General features: G+C 40.5%; 1 protein-coding gene across 1 annotated transcript in view; it reads left to right on the forward strand.

Annotated features, from left to right (window-relative positions):
* Positions 1-21,182, forward strand: part of Cdk12 (Cyclin-dependent kinase 12) — a 128,738-nt gene extending 107,556 nt beyond the window's left edge. Inside the window, exons 9-11 of the mRNA XM_080267263.1 lie at positions 14,431-14,959; positions 17,549-17,705; positions 20,254-21,182. Of these exons, the coding sequence (XP_080123389.1) occupies positions 14,431-14,959; positions 17,549-17,705; positions 20,254-20,429 (862 nt within the window). The 3' untranslated portion in view covers positions 20,430-21,182. The remainder of the gene's footprint in view (positions 1-14,430; positions 14,960-17,548; positions 17,706-20,253) is intronic.
* Positions 21,183-21,385: the final 203 nt, after the last annotated feature.

Below are 21,385 nucleotides of genomic sequence, written 5' to 3' on the forward strand. Positions count from 1 at the left end.
TTATGATGGGGCTAAGGGGGTGTGAGGTGTAACTAGTTGTAGCACCAGTCGTTTAGTGACTTTAGAGGAGGTGCAGAGGAGTGTGATGGGGTGGTGTGTGGAAGGTAATGTGGGGTCTTTGTTGGGTTTAGGGATAGTGATGATAATGCCATGCTTCCAGATGTTGGGTATTGTGTTGTGCGAGTAGCTGTAGTTTGATATGTTGGTGAGTGCTTGTATGCCTTGTAGTCCAAGGTGTTTAAGGTGAATGTTGTTTATGTTGTCTGGTCCACCGGCAAATGAGTGTTTACGGTTGCTGATGACATGGTTCGTCTGGTCGTAAGTGAAAGGTGCGTCGCCTTGGTCTGTGGGGAACTGTCTCTTACGTCGGATGATATGTCGGTTGTTGTGATGGGGGTTTAGATGGCTGACATGAGAAAAGTGATTGATGAGAGTGTTTGCTTGTTGTTTATTTGAAGGTATGGTGTCTGTTGTTGTGGTGGTAGCGTGTGATTGTGTCGTGTTGCTGTTGGAAAATGTAATGCTGTTTAGTGTTTTGTAGAGTTTGCTGATGTTTGTTTTGTGCTTAAGTGTCTGGAGATAATTTTTTCAGTTTAGTGTTTGTTGTTCTGATATTTTATTGTTGCCCGGCCCGAGAACCTGGGAGTGGCTTCGGTTGCCCGGGCAAGTCCTGAAAGTAATCTCCTTTTACTAATTGCACATGTTTTTTTTCAAATATATGTAAACAGACAAGACACTATTTTAGTCCCCAAGCAAAGATTCTCTGAAAGCCTGGTTATTCTGTCTTTACAGGCATATGTATATATGCGCTTGATTGAATAGGAGAAAAGATTCCTATACATAGCAATATTATTATAAACTTAGGTACAGTTTCACAGGTCTTTAAAACCCCCCAATATATCCGCTTGATTGAATAGGAGAGAAGATTCCAATAACTAGCAATATTATTATAAACTTAGTATTAGGTACAGTTTCACAGGTCTTTAAAACCCCGCAAAAATATTTAAGCGAGGCTGGGCAATGCTAGACCACCTGGTGGCAGACCTCTGAAACAGGGTTTGATGAAGCCTCTAATTGCAGTGCTCCAATCGGATTGAACCAGTGAAGATTTATATCCAAGGGGTGGTTGGGGTTATTGCTCACGTAATGCCACTCGGGGATGAGTGAGGCTGGTCACCTTCATCTTAAATGTCATGACCAACTTCCCTAGCCCCGGGCTCCTGCACTCCTCATTGGGCAACGTAGGATTGGATGATGGATGGATGGATGTGTATATATATATATATATATATATATATATATAAAATGAATGCCTTGATGAACAGAGGCTTGAGTGTTGTATCTGCACGAGGCTTACATGGACTGTTAATGCCATCTTTAACATAAGGATGTGAGACTATGGTGTGGTATGAAAATGAAAAGTCATGAGTGAGAGCAGTGGAGAAGACTGCTGAGGAATGTATGTGGAGCACAGAAAGTGGATAGGGTACAAAATAATGTGATTCGTGAAAGATGTGAGGAAGTCTGTTGACACAAGAATTGAAGACTGTGTACTGAGATGGTATGGTCATGAGAGAATGGATAACAATAGAGTGGTGAAAAAGGTATATCTGAGCGAATTTGGAGGATGTAGGAAGCAAGGTAGGCCAAGGAGAAGGTGGAGGGATATGGTGGATGAGTGTGTGAGGAAGAGAGGTTTGGAAGTTGGTGAGGTTAGGGGACTGGTAAGAGATCAAGCTGGCTGGATTGTGAGGAGAAACGCATGATCAGGGATTTGGCACCCCTTTTAACGTGACAGCATCCGGATTGACCCTATTGGATATGTTTATGTGAAGTTACAGAATGTGGTTAATGTTTCTGGTGTATCAGATAGAATTCCAGGGGCTTGAATGGTGAGCAAAATATATATATATATATAGATAGATAGATAGATATATATATATATATATTGATAGATGTAGATATATATATTGATAGATAGATATATAGATAGATAGATATACTCTCATCTCATCAGTCGTTTGAGTGTCCACTGCAGGACCAGCCTATCCCAACCAAAGTGGGGACGATACAGCCAATGTATCTCTACCAAGTGGCTTAGGCTGTCTGGTAGAGATTGTATGTAGGGTGAGAAATGCTTGTAAGTGTAATTGTAGTGTTGGAGTGGCTTTGGATGTGTGTAGTCTGTGAACCAAGTGTAGTTGGCCCACGCAAGCCGACTGGGTGCAAGCATACTTTATAGTATGTGACACTGGTTCAACCACAGCACCCCTTATGTCCGCCAATGCAGTTCGTGGCCAGAAGAACGCTCCCAGAGTTTATTACCCTGGTGGGGCGGGAGCCCTCGTTCTTCAGTGCACGAAAACGCACACTTTACCATTGTATATATATATATATATATATATATTAAAGCACCTGTTCTGGAGAGAAGGGAACCTTGTGATCAAGTGGAAAGGACTGTCTGTGTTGAGGGGGTTGTTTTTCAGATTCGGTGCATGTTGGTGTTAAGTGACTTTTGTTTGCGTAACGGTTTATGAGTATATTTGCTTGTTCTTCATGGAAAGGGATGATGGTGGGTGCTGAAGGTGATGGTGTGGGTTTTCAAAGTGCATGATTGTAATTTAGTGATACTGTTACCGTTAGTGTTTTGTAGAGCAAAGAGGTGTCTGTGGAGTGCCAGAGTTGTTACAAAGGTCATGGAGTTTCCCTTTTCTTTGCATTATTTTGTTGAAAAAGATAGATTCTGGGATGGCTTGATAGGTGTGGTTGATGGTATGGAGGATAGTAAGATTACAGTTTTGGGTGGAGATTTAAATGGTCAAGTGGGTGATGCAGCTGAAGGAAGGGGTACATAGGAGATGCACATATGGTACGAGGGTGTACAAGGGGAAAGGATACTCAGATTTGGGTTTGCAATGAACATGATTATGTGCAACATGCATTTTAGGAAAAGAGAGAATATGCTTATTACATATGAGTCTGAGAGTAATAGTAGCCAGACTGTTTCCTGAGCTGAAGGGGTAATAAGAGGTTGGTGAAGGATGTTAAAGTTATAGGGAGTGAAGAGAGTGTGCAGCAACACAAGTTAGTGATATGTGACATAGTGCTTAAGGAGCAGGTGATGAAGAAGAGGACCTGTGCACCCATGAGGAAAATATGTTAGTTGAAAAAACAAACAGTAAAAGATGCCTTGTATAGCAAGATAGTGGTGGCTGAACAGGGAACTTTTGAACAAAAGTGTTAATGATTAGTGCCCTGCTCTCAAGAACAATTACTTGAGATTTATGGATTCTGTTTGTGGTTGGACTAGGAGCCCTCCTAGACTTATGGTAACATGGTGGTGGGATGAGGATGTAAAAGCTGCAGTTAAGGAAAAAAGACAACTTTTCTGTGAATGGAAAAAGAGGTCGTAACAGAGAGGAATACTTAGCTGCCAAGCATAGGGCTAGAAAGGAGGTATGCAGAGCAAAATCAGAGAGATTTGTACTGGCTAACCTAAATAGTGCTTAACCACGGGCTTGTTTTGCTTTGACTTGCAGCTCCCGCAGACAGATTCGCGCTCTGACACACTCTAAAAATATTTGCCAAAAATCGGTTATTAGTCCTAGAATATTAAAATCACATATGCTTATGGCACATACCTTCAGCTTTCTCCTGGGGTGTTTGTTGAGCCTTCATCGAGTACCATAAGACTTGTGGAGACCTCTGAAGTTGGGTAACGAAGTCTCCACTTTACACTTTCCGACAACCCGTAATATGATTACCACAGCCTGATATTATCACTAGAAACGCTATTCTATGATTCTCAAATAGTTTGGAATCCATTCTCCCTAAAAAAAAAAAAAAAATGTGAAAGCAATGAAAATTACGAGGGCGTATGACCTTCCCACTTGACATCGTTCACTGCTGGTGTTCTGTCATTTATTATAAAAATATTCACAGTTTATATTTCTATTACTATATAACACTTTTATATATATATATATATATATATCTAGTCTTTATCCATAAGTTTCCTTCAGTAATAGTAGTTTATTGTCACTGTAGGCATTCAATTTCTCTTTCAGTAAAATATGTAGCATTCATTCTCGTCCTGTATACTAGCGTTGAGAGTGAATGTCACTTTCACCTTCACTTTCATAACTCATAGTATTCGTACATGCTAGAGTGAATCTTTCTCTTTCATTACTCCTAGTATATATACTCGTATTCTTATAATACTACTCATTTACATTTCTATTTACGTTCTCAATTTTATTTACATTATTTACATTTCTATTTTATATACACTGTTAGGCACTGTCACTTGCAGTAACTTATAAAACTATTTTCCACTGTTCACTTATATTTACATTCATTGCTTTCACTTGCTGTTTACACATTATTTACAATTCCACTTGCACTGTTTTACTCACCAGAAAGATCATAGTCACTCTCTGTCATTTGTCAGCCCTTTACCTCTTTCCACACGAGGTTTAGTAGGGGGTAGAGGTCACAGGGCCCTTTGCATAGGGCTAAAAAGCGGCGGAATTTAGGAGGCACGAATCCGACGTACTTTCACCTTGAAAGACGACAGTAAACTGATACTGGTGGGCCGGGGTGGCCTACCTAGGGAGAGTGCATTACTGCCAATGTCAGCCTCGTGAGAGCTGCTAATATATAGCTATGAAATGATTGGCAGGAAATCTAGACAATACATTATAAATTAGGTAGTTCCAGGTGAATGTAAATATCACTTAGGCTTCTCTCTTCCCTCCTTATATATATTATTATTACGAGAATAGATTATACGGCATATTTCAAGGGGAAATAAACAGCGAAAATTAGCGAACGAGTGCACGTGAGGTGTTGTCAGGTGATAATTAGCCAATTCCAGGTGTATGGCACTATCACTTACCTTATTTCTTTTTTGTCTATATTATTTGGTATACGAATAGGGCATAGGGCTTATTTCAGTGGATGAAATCAGTGGAAAATTCCAGGGAAGATTTACTTAGCGTAGAATACAGTATAGCGGCCTGCAATAATTAGGTAGTTCCAGGTGAATGTAAATTAATTAGGTAGTTCCAGGTGAATGTAAATATCACTTAGGCTTCTCCCTTCCTTTCTTATATATATTTTTATTACGAGAATAGATTATACGGCATATTTCAAGGGGAAATAAACAGCGAAAATTAGCGAACGAGTGCACGTGAGGTGTTGTCAGGTGATAATTAGCCAATTCCAGGTGTATGGCACTCTCACTTACCTTATTTCTTTTTTGTTTATATTATTTGGTATAAGAGTAGGGCATAGGGCTTATTTCAATGGATGAAATCAGTGGAAAATTCCAGGGAAGATTTACTTAGCGTAGCACGGCTGGGCAGGCGAGAGGAGAGGGTAATGGAGGGGAGGTAGGGAGGGGAGTCAAGAACGGGGAGAAATGGCTAAATTGTCAACAATGGATGAGAGTACAGATGAGATTAGGAGTGCTGACTAGTGTTGGACATTGGCAGTACTGATAGATGATACAAGCCACCACTTGAAAGCCCGGGCGAATTCAAAATAACACGGAATCACAAAAGTGACGCCCCGCGGTATGATCCCTTGCTCCCAGGCGTCACGAAAGTGATGCCCCGCGGTTAAGGGGTTAAAGGAAAAATATGGTATTTAAATGGCAAATCAGATGAAGAGGGAAAACAGGGATATCATGGGTGAACAGTGTGTGAAAAGTAATGAAGGAAAGGTAGTGGTGAAAAATGAGAATATTAAATACACCTGAAGAGAGCATTAGAACTGGTTGCTGAATGAGGAGTTTTACTGGAACGGGGAAGGTTTTGAGTCAGCGGATCCTGTGTTTGGCCCTTGGCCATTGACTGATGCTGCTTTCTGTCACATCCACACCAGAATGCTCCTTCACTTCCTCATTTGTGTATCTCTCCATGTAACTCCAAGTGCTCCTCTCAGATAACTCATTTCCACTGCTGTCACTTGACTTGTGTTCTTCCAACAAGGTCCAAGCTTCGCCTTCATATGTTTGAGTGGGATCATGATACTGTACTGTCATGCAGCAACTTCTTTTTACTTCCATATTTCATATCACTGCTTTCAGTGATGCAGCAGCCTTTCTTCCCTGTTGTACCCTTTCAAGTACGTCATCCACCAAACTTCCATTCTTACTTATCACACTACCCAAGTACTGTACTTGAATGCATTCATATTTTCCATTTTCTCACTATCCAGCCTCAACTGTGCATTCAGTGACTTCCATTTCTCTCAGAGACTACAACTTTACTCTTCCCCACATTTACCTTTAGATTCCATTTCTTACATACTCTCCCAAACTCATTCATCAAGTCTTACAGTTCTCCTTCGTTTTCACTTAACAATACAGTATCACCTGCAAATAACAGAACACTAGTTTCTAAATGCAGCCCTCTCTCATTAGGGCCACTCCGACATCCATTGTCCTACCTCGTACCTTGTTTATAACTCCATCCGTATACAAATTGAACAACCAAGGAGATATGACACATCCCCCTGTTTCAATCCAGCATTCAGAAAATTCTCCATATACATGCACTGCAGCCTTAGCACCCTCATACATACTCTTAATGGCACTCAACAGCTTCCCATTTACTCCATATATATTTTTAATATTTTCTACATTCCTTGTCTGTCCACTCTTATCATAAGCTTTCTCCAAATCCATGAAGGCAGCATAGAACTTTTCTCACTTCTATAGAAACTTTTCTACTAAACACGTGATCACAGCCTCTTCCCATCCTGAACCCTCCCTTTTCATCTCCATTTAACTCCCCTTTTATTTCTCTACTGTGTCAGTAAGCATCCTACCATGTACTTTTCCTATTACACTAAGAAGAAAAATACCCCTATGATTACCACACACTTCTTTTTCCCATTTTCCTTTGTACAAGGGAATACTGTACTTATACCTGACTTCCAGTCCTCCAGGACTCTGCTTTCCTCCCAGACCAGTCTGCACATCTTTCATATCCATTCTGCCACTATCTCTCCTCCATGCTTCATCACTTCACCACCCACTCCATCAGTTCCTGAGGCTCGACCCATTTTGACTGTCTTCATCGCCTTCATTACTTCTATCTTACTCATCTCTTCCTCCCTTCTCACCTCCCTAAATAGGTTAATAACTGCTCCTATTGCTATTCTGTGTGTGTGTGTATCATCATCATCATCATCCAGACCTCCTTTCCCACCCTAGGGCAGGATGAGGAGTAGCAATGTCCAGACAGCCCAAAGTTGCCCAGTCCAGTGGGCCACACTTCCATTCACTCATCATTTAAGCCCCTGGAATCCTGGCTCTATCAGATACGCCAAAAACATTCACCACGTTCTGTAGCTTCACATAAACGTATCTGATATAGTCAGTGTGGACCCTGCCAAGTTAAAAAGGGGTGCCATATCCCTGATAATGCACTTCTCCTCACAACGCTCATCCAGCCAGCTCAATCTCTTGTCAGTTCCCTAGCCTTACCGACTTCCAAACCTCTCTTCGTCACGCACTCATCCACCATATCTCACCACCTTCTCCTTGGCCTACCTCGCCTCCTCCATTCTTCAAATTTGCTCAGATATACCTTGTTCACCACTCTGTTGTTATTCATTCTCTCCACATGACCATACCATCTCAGTACACTCTCTTCGATTCTGGTGTCCACAGACTTCCTCACTCTGCATCTTTCACGAATCACATTATTTCGTATCTTATCCACCTCTGTACTTCACTTACACTCCTCAGCAGTCCCATCTTCACTGCTCTTACTCTTGACTTTTCATTTTCATGCCACACCATAATCTCACATCCATATGTTAAAGTTGGTACTACCACTTCTTCATATAAGCCTTGAGCAGCTACAGCACTCAAGCCTCTGTTTCTTATCAAGGCCTTCATTGCACCAGGTACTTTTCTTCCTTGTGTCATTACTTTCCACATCTTTTGCACATTTTCCTCTCTTTTGTATCACTGTACCCAGGTATTTGAACTCTCACCAATTCCAGTCTCTCTCCATTCACTGTAACATCGCACAGGGAGTCACCTTCTCTCTCAGTAACCATCACTTTACTCTTTTGTACATTTATTTTCAAATCATGACACTCACAGACATCAGCAAAACTCTGCACTAGCCCACCAAGTTCTTGTCTGGTATTTGCAAGCAGTACTGCATCATTGGCATGCAGCAGATTTGAGGTATTCCATTCATTACCAACGCCATCCCACTCTCCATTACTCGTGTTTTTACTTCTCTCATCATCCCATCCATATATACAGTATATTGAACAATATGGGGACATCACATAACCTTGTTACATGCCCACACTAATCGTGAACCATTCACTTAGATGCCCATTAATTCTTACACATGCTTCACTACCATCATAAAAACTCTTGATGGCACCTAGCATCATACCAACTACACTTCACATGCGGAAAACTTTCCACAGTCCATCTCCGTCCACTTTGTTGTATGCTTTTTCCAGATCCACAAATCCCACAAACACCTTATTGTCTTTCTCACAAGCCTTCTCTGCTATCTGTCTTACTGCAGATATTTGATTCATACATTCCCTGCCACTGCTAAAGCCACCCTGTTTATCACTCACTGGGATTTCTGATCTCTCTCTTACTTTCTGTATAATAATTCTTCCATGCACCTTCTCTACCACGCTCGGTAAACTTTTGCCACGATAATTCTTGCACTCACTTAGCTCACCTTTATTTTTGTATAGGGGCACAATCACAGCCTTTTTCCACTCTGCTAGCACTCTTACATATCTCCAACTAACACTTCATTCCACTTTCTCCACTACACTTAATCATCTCTGCATACACTTCATCAACCCCAGCTGCTTTCCCATTTTTCAGCTGCTTCACAGCACTCTTCACCTGTGCAAGTGTCATGTCTCCTGGTACTGCATTCTTTCTCTGCACACCCACAAAACTAGTCATGTTTACAGCCACTCTGCTCTATTATTTTCAGCGTAGTTTACATTCATTTTTCTTCCTAGATCATCATTTACCTCCTTTTTCCTCTTCACTATTCTCTTTACTTGCTTCATGCTCTTAGTATATTCAGTTCTTATTTCAACTGAACTGAACCCCTGTCGTGTTACCACTTTAGCCACTTCCTCTTTTCCTCCACTACTCTCTTAACCTCATCCCACCATGCCGTACCTTTCTTCTTTGTTACTCTTGCGACACCACACACCGCTTTAGCATTGCTAACAAAGCAATCCCTATATGCATTCCCCGGGCTGTCCAAATCCATTTCATTCTAATTCACCGATTCCAACTCCTCCTCTACTTTGATCCTGTAATCATCTACCATTTCTTTGATCCTCAGCTTCTCAACTTTCAGTCTTTCTCCCAGGCTGCTCCTCTTTCTCCTGAACCACCTCACTCCTATCAGCTTGATCTTGCCTACCACAGTCATATGATCTGGCAGACCTCCACATTGTCCTCTCATGGCCCTCGTATCAGCAACCATTCCCAGCATCGACCTCTCTGTGAGCATGTAATCAATCAGGCTTCTTTCAACACGATCCCTGTTCACTCTATACCATGTATATTTATGTGCATCTTTGAAATAAGAGTTACAAATGCATATCCTTTAGTCACTTCCCATTATCATTTTCTCCTGGTACTCCATAACAACCCATTATGTTATCCTCAGGACCAGTGCCTACTCTTCCATTCATATCACCCATTACAATCACTTTATAGCTCCTGGGCATTTCTCCCAACTTCATCCAGTTCATCCCAAAACCTGTCTTTCTCTCTCTCACTCCTGACCTCACACGGTGCATATGCAACAATCACCGCCACTTTCACCTTCTCAAACTTGAACTTGACATACATACACCTTGAGGTGACACATTTGTTGCCTGACTCTCTCTCTCTAACACATACACACACACACACACACACATATATATATATATATATATATATATGCAATGTATAAAACCCTGGTCTGTCTGGTTGAGTTGACCCATAAATCACTTGGAAGGAGTTGCCTCTGTAAGACTGTCCCTTGCAGTGAACTGATGTTTCTTGCAGTGGACACCTCCTCGCCACAGCAAGACAGGGAATAATTTGGGGGGTTGATTTCTGGATGAACATTGCATTTCTATCCCTCCATCCAGTTAACAGAGGCACCATTGTAAACTCCACATCACCCCATTATTTATTTACCACCCGGCATTGTAAATGTTTTCCTGGGTTACACAAAACAGTTAGACTTGACATTCAGTGTAGATCCATCTGAAGTAGAAAGGGAAGTACCATAAAACACCCTAACTTCAGACATTTTTTGTGTTTTAATGAATAATTCTGTGTAAAATGGTGCAATTTTATCCCTGTTGGTGTCATGTGGTAGCCAGGGACAGTACCTACTGAATCCATATTAAAAAAATTAAGCCATGCTAAACTCGTTACCCCTACCCCACCCCACGTGTCCGAAGTTAGGAACAAATTTCTTAACTTCGGAGAGCTCTTCCAAACTTTGGACTTTCATGTATTTGCCCTTTAAACATGAGAATGGTTAATAGCACCTATCTCTGGACATAATGTCCAAACCTTGGACACTTTAGAAGTTTGTAAAAAATATATATATATATATTTATTGGGCACTCGTGGCCCGAGTTATACATATATAGAGAGGAATATCCAAAAATATCTTCTTTTTTGAGCTCTTAAATTGAGCTCACATTAAGTTGCATCATATCACATTGTAGTGAGGTATTCTGCCCATAAATATAACTGAGAACTATTCAAAAACTTTTTCAGACAAAAAAAATATATATAAAAATGCATTGCATATACCCCAAACTGTAAGAGGAACTGGTCTCTTATTCCTAAACAAAACTTCACTTAATTATCAAGTAGTTACCTCACTAATTCAACAAATGCATACTGAAATAATATAATGTTAAACACTTCTTACTGGTTCTGATGACACCCACTAACACACATGTTATTAAGGCACCATGGAATGTATTAACAAACTACACACTTTGGTCTTACACACACACACCTATAGTCTATATTTTTCCAGTAATTTGTCTGTCCGAGGTTAGGAATGTATTCTGTAAAATAAAGAAATATTCATTAAAACAGTCATATCAAGATTATGCTTGTATATATTTTAAAATAGTTTACTGCTCAGTACTTACAACACTTTTCCACATATAATCAAACTAATCACGTTCTTACAATTGAAACTGTTTGTTCTGTGTGAACAAAGTTTTGCAGGGTTAAAAAAAAAAAAAAATGCCGATTTTTTTTTTCTCCATTTGATTCATAAATTTTTTTCACCCACACATATTCAAGTTAGTGTAATAGGACTCATACATAAAGATTACCCTACCGACCCAAATCATTATTTTTTGCAAATATCGCACTCTCTACTGATAAACATGAATTATTAATTTTTTTTTCAAAAAGTCCAAAAATTGGGTGCAGTCCGAAGTTATGGTGTTGTACGGTAATAAAAAGCAACTGATTGATTGGGAGAAATAGGATGGGAGGAGGCAGACGGGGGGGAAGGAAGAAGTTGGCAGCATTACGTCAAGAGAGTCACTGATGGTCACAACCACCTACCACCATGTGCTGTCCTTTTAAGCAGAGTAAATTTTACAGACTTCATATCTGCATGAATTTCCCCTCCCCACACATACACACTTTCTTTCTCCCATTTTCTTTTTTGACAGTACAAATAGTACAATGCTTTTGTATCGCTGATAGAGGCTCCAACATGCTTGCATGCATGGCCTTTGCCACCAAATGGTGACTTGCAATGCTGCTTGATCTTTGGCAGACTCCCTGTTTAATCCCTCATCACCGAGGTCACACTCTATGATCTTGTCCCAGGTCTTTTTTGGTCTGCCTCTCACAACCCTACCCTTGACATTCACACGTCTCACCATCTGCACCCAACTGTCATCCTCCATCCTCAACCTGCCGAAACCATTTCACTTTACTCCTCCGTATCACGCCAACACATTCAAGTCCCAAGCTTCCTCTCAACTCTTCAGTGTCATTCCCAGCCCCTACATTAAAGGATACTCTACATATCCATTTCATCACTGTAAATTTTGTACATTTGAGCCTATGAATATATTAATTGCTCAGGTCCCACTACCATACAGCATTACACCCTTAACCCCTTACCCGCAGGCTGTCACTACCGTGACACTCGTTACATAAGTACCACATTGCGGGGCATTACTTCTGTGATCCAGGGATTTTTAAAATCACCCAGGCTTTCAAGGGCAGTCTTGTATCATCTGTCAGTACTGCCAGTGTGTAGCTATAGGCAGTGCCGCTAATACCACTAGTACTTGCATCCAGTGTTACCAATTTAGCCATTTTTCTGTGTTTGCCTCGCCTCCCCTTCCTTACCCCCTCCCCCACCGAGCTACAACCTGGGCGCGCAATGCGACTCCCAGCAGTTTTTTTCCATTCGCTTTTTCCATTGAAATGTGCCCTATGCCCAATTCTCATACTAAAATATATATATAAAAAAGGGAAAGGGCTAATTGATACTGCCATTGGCCATGAATTAGCTAATTGAGGCCCCTAATAACATAGCGTACTGAGCGCCACTGCAAATGAAACTGAGTTAAGTATACCATAATGTAGCCCAAACCCTCTTTGATCTGGAAAGCAACCACGAGGTACAGAAAGCAACTGGCATTAGGGTCCAAATTCCCCTTCTTTAACATGGTCTCACTGCCCGCTTCACCTCAGTTTGTTGACAAACCTTCATGCTGGTCAAAGAATGTGCCAAGTGCCTACCAGCAATGTGTAGGCTGGTGTTACCAGATACTAACATTTCCATATGCTTACAGTCATGCATATTTTTTTATAGCATTATTAATTATTGTACCATGATTCTAACATAATGGAATATTTTAGCATAAAATTGCATGATTTAAGAGTAAGTTAGCCATAATGTACAGAAAATGGGAAAGGCAGAGAGCTCACAAGACATTGGCAACTGTGATTTGGGAATCTGTCGCGACGTGACGCAGTTTTCTGCTTACCAGCTGGCTTAGAACACAGCCTGGATTAACTGGCTATTTTCAGAGCCGTTTCAGTGTTTTTTCTCAATGTCTTGAGAACATGAGTGACTCTAGTAGTGAGCAAAAAGCTGCTGGTCCTTCTCATAACAGAAAAAGAGCGAGGAGGCCAGAGATGCGGGCACAAAACATTGGTAAGAAGCTCAGGAACACTGGGCTTTTGCTTTTGCTTTTGTAAACATTTCCCTTTGATATCTTTGGTTAGTTTGATTGTTAAAAATGCTTACTGAGAGTACATTTTGTCTCAATAACTACACTGGAGAAAAACGCAGCTATTGTTGTACCTTTCAGAGTGCTACTAATTTCTCTTCTACCAAGATTTGCATGACATGAAAGTACAAACTTCAAGCTAAAATATATAGGGGAAAAAAAAAAAAAAAAATATTCGCTAGTTCCAAAGTTATGACATTTTGAAAGTTACGCAACTTTAACCGAGTTTTTCTCCATTTTCAAAATGTGGCGTTCGGTACACAATGTTATTAGGGGCCTTAATTTATCACCTGGCAACACCCCACGTGCACTTGGTCGCTAACTGTTCATTACCCATTGAAATGTCCCTTATGACCTATTGGCATACTAAAAAATAAAAAAAAAAATAAAAAAAAAAAAAGAGAGAAAAGGCTAAGTGATAGTTCCATTGACCTGGAAGTAGCTAATTTATCATGTATTGTCTAGATTTCCTGCTATCCCTGCGGGAGGGGCACGGTGTGGTCCAGCCATCCCCCAGGGTAAGGGGTTAATGCACTGCATACAAGGATCCCCCATTAGGGAGGAAGAGCTTCTAATTGTTAGGAGAGGCAACAGCTCCCTGAACTTCCTCCAACAATTGTTTCCCCTAGCCCCACTATCAGCTTATAACGTGTTCCCCAAATAAAACTCCTCCAAACAATCAAGAGACTCTCCAGCAAGATCAGTTCTCTTATGCCTGTCAACTTCTACATACTCTCCCTGACATACTGCACACACAAAATCAGCACTGTCTTGCAGCTCACCTCCAACACCGCTACATTATTAATACACCCACCTATCATAACATTGTACAAGACTGAGTCAGTTCTGACACATCCATGGCAAACTGGGCATGGCCACACCCCCTCTGCTATGACAGCACCCCCACCAGCCATAGATATCACCACCCCAGTTCTATCCTTATATACTCCCAAACCCCCTTGCCTCACTCTGCCCTTTGCATATATAATTATCCCTTAACAATACATGTAAACCAAGATTGCTTTGTAACTTGTATGTGGTGTTAAAATGATTTATTTGGCATTGGGACATGGAAGTTATGCTTTGCAAGTAGTACACCAAGTTTGTTTCTGTGTACAGGATGGAGCCGCCGCCACTACCCAAATACCAAGACTGCCATGAGTTATGGAGTAAGAGGCGACGACGGCAGTTGAAGGAGCAGCAGGAGGCTTCTGTTGCTGGTGTTGGCCAGGCACAAGGGGCACCAGGGAAGCCACTGGGACCCCTTGGAGGACCTCAAGGGTTTGCTGGTCCGCAGAAAGATCAGCGTCCCATGTACAGAGGGTGTGTGGATGAGAGTAGCCTTGATGGCAGACGTCACGATAGCAACAGTGGTGAAGGCTACTTGAGCAACAACCTGCCAACTTCTCGTAGTAATTCTCCTCGGTTTCCTCCACATTATCGGAGTCAGGGATCACACACACCTCCAGGAGCTGCAGCCAGTGATAGCCTAACCCCTCCCCAGGCTGGTCTGCACCGGTACAACACCCCACCTGTGGCTCATGATGAGTCGCACCCTCTCTACCGTGCACTCTACCATCTAGCTCACCTCATCAACACACACCAGACTGTAGTCTATGGACAGATAACCTCATTAATGAGTGAACAGGTAATTATATATATAAATAACCATTATCCCTTATGACTGAAGTTTTCTATGAGTGTTGGTATCAGTTTTTTTTTTTAATAATCTGCACCAATGGCATATAAAGAAAAGAAAAAAAAAAAAAAAAATGCTGTTACTGAAATCTGTCTTGCTTAGCAGACCAGTGAACCACAGATAAACAACTACTTTTGTGGGGCCATCCTACAAATACAGTACAATACAGTGATCCCTTTGTCATCACACATAATTGGTACAAAGCCTGGTGTGTGATAAAATTGTGCGATAACAAAAGCATGGAACTTGTGGGATTATCCTAATTGGTACTTGGCACCCCACTCACAAGCCCAAATTTTCCATTTTACAACAATTTATACTCACCATATAAGTAACATACTGCTATGGTAGGTATTAGAAATGCACACAGGCATGGTTAGGTTAATAGAAAGTGATGAAAAGGGCACATAGAGAGACCTGAACTTGAGGTAAGGTTTCCTGAGGCCAGGGGGAGAAAGTGGTCTCCACCATGTGGGATTAACTCATTGAGTGTGGCCCCATCTTTGAATCCCTAAACCATCAAAAACCACAGATAGTGCACTTAGCAGAAACCAACTCGGGTGTGAGATAATGATCCCCCCTCCCCCCCCCAAAAAATACGTCATAACAGCAGGAATGCAAATTTTCATCTTGCAGTGACAACAAAAACCACTATAACCAAGAGATTATATACACCATGTAAAGATCTAACACTCTTTGGTTCACCTAGGTCCTTCCTATTGCGAGGTGCAGGGAAATATGAGGTTTGGCTGTTAGGTGGATGTTTCAACTGCTCCTTCCAAGGTGCACCACACCATCAAGTGCAGGCTCCTTGTCAGGACTTGTGTGCAAGTGGTGTGACTAAACACCTCCATACAACTTAAGTAAACTTTAGAGATTGGTAGGACAATGAAAGTATGAAATGGCCATCTGCTATACAGTATAGTCACACAGCATGAACGTATGATCCAACTTATCTAATTTGCTAGTGTAATATTATTATATTTATCAACAAGCTTTAGTAACAGCATTTAAAATGTATTGATAAAACTGGCCAGCTCTAGAGTAATAAATAGGATGGTATAAACTATCAAGAATTAACAATATTTAGTGTTTAGATTAAAATGTTTATGTGATTCATTGTGCCATTTATCATGATGAACTTACAGTAAGGTTGACTGCCTGTAGGTTTCAGACCTGTAGTTTGAGGCATATACCTAGTTATGGCGTCTGTTAACCCTATGAGGTTTCTCCCCAGTCAAATTATGTCAATCTCAGATTCAGCTGCTTTCACACTGATCTCATTATCACATAGCAATATAATTCCTTTGGTCAGTCCATGTAAATTTACTCTCCACAAGTTTAAAGCCAATCCAAATGGTCTAACAGCTGTAAAAGAAGCTAACCTAAGTGTAACTGTAAATAACTCACTAAAACTAATAAGTAAAATTTGAAAATTGTCTGGAAAAAGTCAAGCTTAGTAAACTGTACCCCGAAATGACGGTGGTCACCCCCACCTATGGCTAAAACACGTTAATCTAAGCCTTAAAACAGTTTACAAATTAACCTAGACACACAACTTTAGTCTAAAATATCAAAATTGGTAAAAAGTGCCAAAATTTGCTTATATGGTTACCACCCAGCATAGTAAATGGTTTCCTGGTGTACAGGAAAGCATTTGGCTTGTCACTCAGCGTAGAGTCAACCATTTACTACGCTGGGTGGTAACCATATAAGCAAATTTTGGCGCCTCGTGGTTTAGTGGGTAATTATTGCACTCCAATCGGATTAAGCTGGTGAAGGTTTATATCCAAAGGATGGTTGGGGTTGACTGTTCATGTATTGCCACTAAGGGATGAGTGAGGCTGGTCACTCTCATCTTAATGTTGGGACCAATTGCCTAGGCCCGGGCTTCTACGCTCCTCATGGGGCAGTGTAGGATTGGATGATGGATGGATGGTTTAAAAAAATAAAAACCCATCATTAAACTGGGGTTTGGCCATTGTTAGGTGGGGTATGGTGGTACTTCTACCCCCATTGTTAAGCTGGGGTATTGCATCTAGAGGTGTTGTATATCAATTTGCACCATGCAGAACTATGATAAATTGCCTTTTGAGTAGATATATAGTATACAGTAGTTAATGGCTATTTATGGCAGTTATTGTGCAGTAAAGTGACAAAAAAGATGCAAAATTTATCATGATTCTCAGCTGCATTTTCACCCAGCAATATTTTTCTTTGATCAGTCTGCATAATTTACTTTCCATGACAGGATGGTGATTTTTATGTGATTTTGAAGCTGAATAGGTGTATTTTATCATATGTTCATAAAAGGAAAACAAATAAAAAACAAAATCAAAATAAGGGGTTGAAGTTTGCTGGAGGGGGGGGGGGAGATCTATACTTTGCCATAGAAAAATACTTGCCAGAAATAAACTACAGTACTGTAAAAAAGTACAATAAATTGCCTTTTGAATGATATATCTCAAAGGGTTCATTTCAGGTGATATTATATGTTTTTTCTAGTGCCATTAATGATAATATTTACTGTTAATACAGTTGGACATGAGTACACATCGGTTGCTGGAGCGCCTGAATGCTGCGGTGCTGCTGGCTGCCACCACCAGGGAACGACGATTGCGTGGAGACTCTGCCCTTGTTGATGTCAGTGATGTCACAGTAGAGCCCAGTGAACCAGTCATCACTCCAGCTGGTGGTAAGGATAATTATTATTTTGTTATTTTAAGATTGAGGAGAAAAAATACTTAAGGATAATTATTATTTTGTTATTTTAAGATTGAGGAGAAAAAATACTGCCTACATTCATTGTAGATTATGCTTTATAATAAAAAAGGGCTTCAGAACTGAAACCTGTCCTCCTCCTCTGTCCAGCATGTAATTAGTATTAATGTACCTCCCAAAGCACAGGAGAGATTGCAGGTTTCAGTACTACTCATGTGATCAAGGAGCCATACTCCATATTTCCCTGCCCAAGGTGAAGGGGATAAAATTGTACTGTATATAACAATTACTATACTTCATACCAATTAATCTGGCCAGGCATGTATGGCAACACTGTTCCTGCCGAGATTCTGATTGGCTGGAGGTGTTTGTTCAATTTCGTTGTTGCTTAAACCGATACTGTCTTTATTATCAGATGTGATACTGAGTTTGTTGATAATACAGTCGTCAAAAGCAATAAGAAATCCATTAGATACTTAACAACAATGAAGTTTTCGTTGGAAAATAGAGATATGAGTCAACAAAGTATTATAACAGTCCAAGTCAAGGTCAGCATTCGAACAATTCCTTTAAATCTCTAACACTCCGTAATATAACAGAAAATTAAAGAAACCTGCCTAATCGAAGTGCTGGTATAACATTTAACTTTTAAGATCAGCCCTTACTGTGATAACAGACGATATAGAATGAAATAGTTTTCCTTTAGCCTACTTTGATTTTTCGCGATTTTTTCAAACCTCCCTCCCCGCATAACTAGTTTTTTCATTAGAATTTTTAATTATTCAGAGTTGTGGCACGATTTAAGGGTGCGAACTGATCTTGAAATTTAAATGTGTGTTATACCAACGCTTAGATTAAGCAGGTTTTCTTAATTTTCTGTTATAATACGGAGTGTCGGAGATTTAAAGGAATTGTTCGAATGCTGACCTTGACTTGGACTGTTATAATACTTTGTTGACTCAATATCTCTATCTTCTTATGAAAATTTCATTGTTGATAAGTATGTAACGGATTTCTTATTGCTTTTGATGATTGTATTGTCGACAAACTCAGTATCACATCTGATAATAAAGAGAGTATCAGTTTTAGCAACAACGAAATCGAACAAACACCTCCAGTCAATCAGAATCTCGGCAGGAACAGTGTTGCCATACATGCCTGGCCAGATTAATTGGTATGAGGTATAGCAACACTGGTCTCAGCACTGACTTGATGAAAGTGCAGGAAAACCCTACCTGTAAGCCTAATGATGCCCACCCACCCACCCAGTACAGGGTGTGCATAGCAGAGAAGCAAGAGGGTTGGGTTGATTTTAAGCAACAGTAGGGAGGTACTGAACACAGGGGTCAGCTGGGCTGCATAAACTCAAGGGATACTTTCATGCAGTTGTCTTCTCCCACTAAGCTATTACCCAGTAGGAGATGCCAAAATTTGTGATGTAATTACCCTAAACTTTGAGCAGTCTTCTCCCACTAGGCCATCAGCCAGTGGGAGATGCCAAAACGCTTAATGTCATTCACATAAGCTCTGCCCATCATCCTAACCAGCCGTTGGGGTACACTAATACCCATGAGGTCACACCCCTTGGCTTCTCCTCTGTAATAGGCCATTGGTAGGTGCTGAACCCATGACTTCATTCCCCTTAGCACCTCCTCAGTACTAGTAGGCCATTGATAGGTGCAGAAACCCCCCCCACACACACACACACACACACACACAGCAACAACAACTTTTAGTATAAGGTAAGGGTAATGTATTTTTCCCTCGCTGCATAAGCTTTTGTTTGTGTTGAATGTTACTTCATTATATGTAATCAAGTTGTAAGTGTTTCATGTATTTTGTTTAACTTTTTTCTTACACCTACACTGTTTAATAGTGAAGGAAGTTTGCTGATAATGATGATAATTAGTTTTTTATTCATATGCTGACAGCCAAATACACTCAGTTCACAAGAAAAAGGAAGGCACATTATTAAGTTAATTTGAGATGCTGGGTTGCTTGGAGCAGAACTGTTAGTGCATTAAATGTATGGTAAATAGTTTGCACACACACACACACTAAATAAGTTGCAAAGTTCAACTGAATTTTGGCAGTGTGTAGTGCAGATATCATACAGAATGTGAAAAACTAAGAAGTTCATCATCCTCATCTCTCTTCCCCATATTCAGTATAGATGAGATGAGGATGGTTTTAGTGTGTGTGAAGTATTTTTATGTATTTTGCGGGTACATTATTGGCATAGGGATTTGGGATCTTGTGCTTGCAGTAATGGGAGGGAAGATTTTACCAGCACTTCCTACACTTGTGGTTCATTTCCATCATGTTTATGTCTGTGTATGCCAGGAGTCACACCAACATGTCGCAGATAATATTAAGATGCCTTCCTGTAACAGGTTTTAAAAGCACATGAAGATGAGAAATAACATGGTGAATTTTAGCAGTAGTACATCACACGTAGTTTTCTGAGTTTATCTTTAAATGCAGTAGTGAATTAAAGAGATCTGCAATGTGTTTTTTTGTAGGTCTGTATGGGGGCAGTGATGGTGATCCAGGATTGCTGTCTGATGGAGTACGAGAGGCTCTATCACAAGTGTTTGCCCTCTTTAACATCCCTGTGTCTGGTTTGGCTGCAGGATCTGTGTCCTCTTCGAGGAGTGATCACTCCCACCGTTATAACAACTCTGGACGTGTCACATGACCACATTTGTCTACATTATAGTAGAAGAATGACTATTTGCTACAGTTTTTTTGTTGAAATTGGAAATATTGTCCGAACTTTGATGGCCTTTCCCTTTTCCTACATGAAGTTAGGCAAAGTACTGTGAATGACTGATGATGTGTGGGGTGCTGAGGTGTTGTGCCGTCAGCCTTGTTCCCTACCTCTCCCCTCACCTGGGTCTGTTGTGCCACACACACCACCAACATCAGTTGTTATCTGCAGTAGTGGCTTGTAAGCTGCTGCCATCTGGGCATTCAGGAATTATGGTAGGACAATTATTATTAGAGAATCATTATGGTGACTGCAAAGTCTGTACAACTGGAGTAAAAAACAGAGGTCAGTGAGTGGATGGAGCAAAATAATTAGGTGTGGAAGTGGTCCAGTCAAACATTCCATGAGGCCTTGACATTTAATTATAGCTTTGATAAGCTGAAGACGTGAGCAGGACCAATAAAATCGTTGAAATTATGTTTTTTGACATAGTCTTATGACCTGTGGTCTGAAACATATGATCTAATGAATGAATCCAGTTGTCAGACTACTCAATCTGTGATGTGTATTATATCTGTAAATTTAAATTATGCATCGACTGCAACTGCTTGGGATAGGCTCATGAGATCCCGAGTTCTGCAGGTTGTTACAGCAACTTAAGTAGAATAGCTACTAAGATGGAATTTGTCTATAGTTCAAGGTGTACCATTGGTTTATAATGGTAACTTTTATATAAATAAACAAATATATATAGTAAGTTTTTTATGCCACCATATTAGTTGTCTGTATGTCTGTCACTGAAGTCCATTGCATGATCAGGCTTTCTCCAGTGAAGGAGAGTGATAGCCAGAATTAACCATTTGCCATGATGGCCAAGTATGAATCAAAGAGAGGTGTCTGTAGTAAGACCAAAGTATGTGAAGATTGAACTGTTGACTTTGTTT

The sequence above is a fragment of the Coenobita brevimanus genome, chromosome 23, assembly GCF_032717465.1.
Source record: "Coenobita brevimanus isolate Jiangsu-jjx chromosome 23, ASM3271746v2, whole genome shotgun sequence".
In the NCBI taxonomy this organism is placed as follows: Eukaryota; Metazoa; Arthropoda; class Malacostraca; order Decapoda; family Coenobitidae; genus Coenobita; species Coenobita brevimanus.